We start from the raw sequence: 7,289 nt of genomic DNA on the forward strand, positions 1-7,289 counted from the left end.
TGTTGCGGCCTCTCCCGCTGCGGAGCACAGACTCCGGACGCGCAGGCCCAGCGGCCATGGCCTATGGGCCCAGCCGCTCCGTGGCATGTGGGACCCTCCCGGACCGGGGCACGAACCCGCGTCCCCTGCATTGGCAGGTGGACTCTCAACCACTGTGCCACCAGGGAAGCCCCTACTTCTGTTTTAATTGTAGTCAATTCTGATATTACCTTTATTAATATTTAGATACTCCGAAGCCAGATCTTCGATTCAAGGAACCAAGCTCAAAGTCAGATGCCTCAGATTACCCGCTGTGGGAACTACTACAGGATGTCTCTGCCACTCGTCCTGCGCCAAGCTCTGCAGCTCGCCGGCTAGAGCATCTAACCTCAAAGCTTCAGAGAATTGATGAACAGCTGTTAGCAATACAGAACATTGCTGAAAACATAGAGCAGAATTACCCAAGACATATCATGCTAGACCGACATTGTATTAAGGTAGGCTGTCTTTATTTTAGTTTTTTGTTTGTTACCTACGTATTAAATTTGTAGTGTGATATAATTTTAGACTCTTGATTTTTCAAAATAATGGGAAATTTGGTTTCTTTAGGCTACGGTTTCTCAACCTCAGCATTGTTGACATTTGGGCCAGATACTTCTTTGTTGTGGGAGTTTGTCCCATACATTGTAAGATAATCAGTAGCATCCCTGGTCTTGACCCACTAGCTGTCAGTAGCATTCCCCTCAGCTATAATAATCAGAAATGTCTCCAGGCATTGCCAAATGTCCCCTGGGGGACAAAATCACTCCCAGTTGAGAACCACTTAAACGTTAAGCTTTTAAGAAGTGAACTCTTGGGCTTCCCTGGTGGCGCAGTGGTTGAGAGTCCACCTGCCAATGCAGGGGACACGGGTTCGTGCCCCGGTCTGGGAAGATCCCACATGCCGTGGAGCGGCTGGGCCCGTGAGCCATGGCCACTGAGCCTGCGCGTCCGGAGCCTGTGCTCCACAAAAAAAAAAAACAAAAAAAAAAAACAAAAAAAAAGAAGTGAACTCTTGCTTCCTACCAGGAAAATAAATATATGAATTACAAAACCAGAATGTGGTTTTAGATAAACCCTGCTCATAATTGAGTATCATTTTCTTCGGCAAGATTTTTATAATTTTACGAACATTGTTGTCCTTATATTTTGAATTCTGTTTCTTTCAGATATTTTATACAATGGGATTACTAGTGCTTAGAAGTTTTCTGTATCTTTAAAAAGTATTCAGAATAAAGAGATTAATGTTTATGTATATTGGTATATCATGGTAGTTAGACCAATAGAAAGGAAGCCTCAAACGTTAATTACTTAATTTGTACAAGCATCCTGTCTTTTCTTTTAGGAAATAAAATTTATATAAAATAAAGTTTAATGAACAAATGGTAAAAATATTGTGAATGTGTTAAAGCCTTATACTGAGAAATGCAAATTGGTTTTCAGGAAAAGAATTCCATGAGTGACATGTCTAACAAATATTCCAGGTTGCTAAGATGTTGATATTTTCAAAGATAAATTTATTAGGTTTATAACATTTCTTTAATCCAAACATTTAACAATTATTAAAAGGTTAAGGTTAAACATATGTGAAACTACACTGAAAAAAATATATGAAGTAGGACTACTGGTTTTTTTAAAAAAATTTTATTGGAGTGTAGTTGATTTGCAATGTTGTGTTAGTTTCAGGACTACTGTTAAGTAATGACATTATGGTGTTTTGTTGGTTGTTTTCCTTTTTGTTTTTAATCCAGGTTTAGATCTGTTACATCCAAATTAATGTTGAGTGTCAGAGTTGTCCTTGGAAGTCCATATTCCAAGGAATCACTTTCAAAATCCCTTATCTTCTAGTTTATTAAGCGTATCTAAAGCCAGATATGTTACTTACACCTGAATCTAGTCTTGTTCCTGGCTTGTTCACTCTCTCCAGAGCCCCATGAATCATTCGTTCCTTTAACAAACATTTATCGACCTTCTACCACATACTAGGCCCTGTGCTAAGTTCTGGGAATAGGAAAGTAAATAAGGCATAGTCCCTACTCTCAAGGAGCTTAGAATCTAATAAAAGAAGATAGATGTATGCACCAAAAATACATGTGAACAGGGTGCTGTAAGGACACACAGGTACATATGGCTTGTTGTGACTGTATAGGTAAGTGAAGCTATGGCACCAGAGAAGCCTTTGTAGAGGTGATTCTTGAACTGGTAATGAACTGATATTCATCAATTCGATGAGCAAGGGCTGATGAAAACATCGTGAGCAAAAGCAGAATGGCATAGAGTATTTGGGGAACTGTATCATTGTTAGCGGAAGGTAGCAGTTGATGGGACTGGGCTTTAAGATGCCTGGCAGGAGAGGTAGGTAGGGCAGATAGGGAAGGATGGAAAGTGTTGTTTGCCGTGCCAAGAGAGTAGGATTTTATTCTATAAGTGGGCAATAGGGAACCACTGAGGAATTTTAAGCACTGAAATGATATGATCAGACACTCTGGCAGCCATGTGATGAATAGAATGGAGAGGAAAAGACTAGGAATAGGGAGATTGGTTGGGTCACAGTAGTTCTAGGCTAGCTGTTTGTTAGAATCAAATTGGGAACTGTCAGAAGTGCAAACTCATGGGCCCCTTCTGATTTTAGGTAGGTCTGGGTTAGAGCCCAGGAATCTGTATTATTAACAAGTTTCATAAATGATTCTTAATCAGTTAGCTCTATATCAGGTCTATTGATTGGTGTTTGGGATCTGATGAATAGTACCAAGCCAAGAAATAATAATAACCTGAACTTTGGCACTGGGGATGGAGGGAGGATGTAGCAGGATTCAGAGGTTGAGTGGCTGTGGGAAGGTGAAGAATAATGCAGAGATTCACAGTAGAGTCCAGAGTTCCAGCCTGGGTGAATGTTGGAGTCATTTTCTAAACTAGGGTAGAGGAAGTGTATGTCTTTTGGGAGGAGTAAGACAGAGATTTCAGTGAGGGCCACGTGAAATTTGAGGTGCTGTGAGATTAGTAGGCATTTGGATCTCTATTGATACTTCTGGAGCTCAGGAGCTAGATCCGGGGTGATGGTACAGATTTTAGAGTCATCAGTTAGGAGAAAGTTCAAATTATAATAGTGAGGGCACTCACCCAGAGAGAGCATATTGAGTAAGGAAAAAGTGGGTTAAGATCAGAGTTCTGTGGGTGCACTAACTTTTAAGGATGGGGATTCAACAACAAAGCTTAAGAAGGAATAATCTGAGGGAGGGAAGAGGCTCAGGAGAAAGCAAGCCAGAGGAGGAATTTCAAGAAGAATTTCCACAGACCTGGGTCATTAGATAAAAGGACAGCTGTGCATGTCAAGATCACTTGGGATGCTTTTTCAAAATATACATGCCAGCCCTATTGAAAGGGGTGGGGCGGAGAGAGAGGAAGGGGAGTGACTTTGCAAGGAGGAGGGCATAGGTCACACAGTCGTATTTTTTGAAAGTTCCCGCAAATTCTGATACAGGTCCCCTCTCAGCCCAAGCCTTTCCAAACTGGAAGGTAGGAATTATGTCTTTTGCTTGGTGCATGGCAGGCAATTGATAACTTTATTTAATGCCTGTCTATGTGCTTTCATTTTTAGATTCTGACAGAAATAAAATCATGTTCATATAATAAAGACTTACTAATGGGACAGTTATTAGTAATTGTAGCACAAGCTTGGGAGACGATTTCAAAAGAAGAGTTCTAAAAAATGGTTGATCAAACTCTATTCTTCGGAGGTGACTACTTTGAAGGAAATAGAATTGATTTAAATGAAAGGTTTGGCATATTGGCTTAAAATGTTCTCACCCTATTATAATGCATACATAAATACAAAGATCTTTACTTGCCCATTTTAGTTTAAGAAAACAGCTTGTAGGTCTGGAAGAGACTGAGGGACACCGTGGACACCCCGACTACATGCCTTAAAGATACGGGTTCAAGTCTATGTTCTAGATTTGCAAGTCACTGAATTTCTCTGGGCCTTATTCCCTCATCTTTAAAATGAAAGGTTTTGTTTTCTTCAGATAAATACCCAAAAGTGGAATTGCTGGATTGTATGGTAGATCTGTTTGTTTTTTTTTTTTTGAAGAACCTCCATACTGTTTTCCATAGTGGCTGTACTAATTTACATTCCCACCAGCAGTGCACAAGGGCAAGGGTTCCCTTTTCTCCACATCCTTGTCAATACTTGTCTCTTTGATAATAGCCATTCTGTCTGGCATGAGGTGATATCTCATTGTGGTTTTGATTTGCATTTCCTTGATGATTAGTGTTGTTGAGCATCTTTTCATGTGCCTGTTGGCCATCTGTATGTTGTCTTTGGAAAAATGTCTGTTCATGTCCTCTGCCCATTTTTAAATTGGATTGTTTGTTTTTCTGATATTGAGTTGTATGAGTTCTTTAAATATTTTAGATATTAATCCCTTATTGGAGATAGTATTTGAAAATATTTTCTCCCAGTCTGTAGGTTGCCTTTCTGTTTTGTTGTTGGTTTCCTTCGCTGTGCAAAAGCTTTTTAGTTTGATGTAGTCTCTGTATATTTTTGCTTTCTTGCACTTGCCTGGGGAGACAGATCCAAAAAATATATCGCTAAGACCAATGTCAAACAGCATACTGCCTGTTTTCTTCTAGGAGTTTTATGGTTTCTGGTCTTAATCCAGTTTGAGTTTATTTTTGTGTATGGTGTAAGAAAATGGTCTATGAAAATGGTTTCATTCTTTTAAATGTAGCTCTCCAGTTTTCCCAACATCATTTGTTGACGAGACTGTCTAAAACACAAAACAAATAAACATATAGAACAGAAACAGACTCATAGATACAGAGAACAAACCAGTGGTTGCCAGAGGGGAGGTGGATGGTAGATGGGCCGAATAGGAAGGGGATTAAGAGGTACAAACTACCATTTATTAAAAAAAAAATAAGTCATGGTGATGTAATGTACAGCACAGGGAAAATAGTCAATAATATTGTATAACTTTGTATGGTGTGTAGTGTATAAAAATATTGAATTACTGTGTTATACACCTGAAACTAATATAACATTGTAAGTCAACTATACTTCAATAAAAAATAAATAAATAAAATAAAGGTGAACTATGTAAAAAAAAGAAAAGTTTTGTCTAGATGGTAGTTATCATTCCTCCCCATTGTAAAATTTATAATACAATTTTCCTGAACCTCTTAAAAGGTTAAATCGGTTAAGATACAAAATAAGTAAAAATTTACTCCTGTTCATCAGTTCTCACCATTTAGCTCATATTGGATTTAATCCTATTCTTTCATTTGTTGCATTAATACAAATGTGTAAAACCTACATAAAATCGTTTATGATGTTTTGAAATTATCAAACCATAAAATTTGTAGCAGTTATTTTGTTGTGCATGTTTTTCTACAGGTTGAACCTGTAGATCACATTGAGCTGTCTTCTGGCCCCGAATCTGAAAAAACACTGCCTTCAAAAACCATTCACATTCCTGAAGAAGGTTTGTGAGGGGTCGGGGGTGGGACTGAAGCCTTTCTTTGGAAGAATAAGTATTTCTTTTTGGTGTGCCAGAACTGGGAATAGTTTTCTTATGGGAGCTGAAGCCATCCGTCCCCTCATTTTTATTTATTTTTTATTTTTTTGCGGTACGCGGGCCTCTCACTGTTGTGGCCTTTCCCGTTGCGGAGCACAGGCTCTGGACGCGCAGGCTCAGCAGCCATGGCTCACGGGCCCAGCCGCTCCGCGGCATGTGGGATCTTCCCAGACCGGGGCATGAACCCGTGTCTCCTGCATCGGCAGGCGGACTCTCAACCACTGCGCCACCAGGGAAGCCCCGTCCCCTCATTTTTAGATGAGGGCTTCCACCTCAGGCCAGTGATTTTTCCGAGAAGCCTGACACTGTACCCTCCCCTGGCGTTTGTACCAGAGGTGAACACTGTGGGCTGGACCTTAGTTTCTGTCACTCCACATCCGCGGCCACACACTGCTGAGGGTCACACAGAGCTTTGTACTGAGGTGCTTGTTTGTCTTTGGTTATCAGCTGAGCTAGAATTTGAGGTTCAGGTTAAATGACGCAGCAATGGTGAAGTATTAAGTTTTTTCATTTCGTATTGAATGAATGGAATTAGGGTAGTTATTTAAATAAACTTCTACTGTAACTATAGTTTATATCTACATTCTCTCATTGAGTCTTGTCAGCAGTTTAATGCATTTTGCCAAAAAACAGGTTTTAGTTCATTGATTCTCTCTATTGTTTCTTAATTTTCTTTTTCATAAATTTCTACTCCTAGCTTTATTATTTTTTCTGCTTTTGGGGTCTTACCTTGTTGGATTTTTCCTAACTTCATTCTTTCTTTTTTTATTTTTTCTAATAAATGCATTTGAGGCTGAACATGTTTCTGAAAGGACTCAGATAAGAGTGTTGATATGTTACATCTTTTGGTGGTGTTCAGATTGAAATAGCAGTTTATATTAAGGTTTCTTCTTTAGCTCATAAAAGGAGTTTTTAGCTTCCAAATATTATGGGGCTTTGGCTATATTTTTGTAATTTATTTCCATTTTCATTGTATTGTGATTAGATGAGTGTATAATAATGTCATTCTTAGATATTTGTTAACATTTCTCTCAGTATATACAGTCAGTTTTTGTAAATATTCTATGTTTATTTGAAAAGAATACGTGTTTTATGTTGGTTTATATATATACACACACACATCTCCTACATAAAATCCTACATAAAATTTCACATGTGGGGACTTCCCTGATGGTCCAGTTGTTAAGATTCTACACTCCCAATTCAGGGGGCCCGGGTTCAATCCCTGGTCAGGGAACTAGATCCCGCATGCTGCAACTAAGAGCGCACATGCTGCAACTAAAGATCCTACATGTCGCAACTAAAGATCCTGCATGCCTCAACAAAGATCCTGCACGCGGCAACAAAGATCCCACATGCCGCAACTAAGACCCGGCACAGCCAAACAAACAAATAAATAAATAAATTTATATATGTAGTCACACACACATATATAATAGTCAGACTTCTAAATTACACTGTTCAGAAGGGTGCATTAAAAGTTACCCACAGTGATTGTGGAATTATTTATTTCTCTTTATAATTCTGTTAAATGTTTCTTTATGTAGTTGAGGCTATGCTATAAAATAAATTAGTTCATGATGATTATTTTTGTTGAATTTTGTACCTTTTATCATTAATGACTCTCTTTATTCACAGTAATGCTTTTTAGACTCAAAAGTCAATTTTGTCTAATATTAATATGTCCATTCCTGC

The 7,289-nt window shown here is 38.7% G+C and overlaps 1 protein-coding gene across 1 annotated transcript in view; it reads left to right on the forward strand.

Annotated features, from left to right (window-relative positions):
- CPLANE1 (ciliogenesis and planar polarity effector complex subunit 1) overlaps window positions 1-7,289 on the forward strand; it is a 128,388-nt gene that overhangs the window by 72,931 nt on the left and 48,168 nt on the right. The window contains exons 40-41 of the mRNA XM_007447916.1: window positions 226-476; window positions 5,414-5,501. Coding sequence (XP_007447978.1) covers window positions 226-476; window positions 5,414-5,501 — 339 coding nt within the window. The remainder of the gene's footprint in view (window positions 1-225; window positions 477-5,413; window positions 5,502-7,289) is intronic.

Source organism: Lipotes vexillifer, unplaced genomic scaffold, assembly GCF_000442215.2.
Source record: "Lipotes vexillifer unplaced genomic scaffold, Lipotes_vexillifer_v1.1 scaffold1706, whole genome shotgun sequence".
NCBI lineage: Eukaryota > Metazoa > Chordata > Mammalia > Artiodactyla > Lipotidae > Lipotes > Lipotes vexillifer.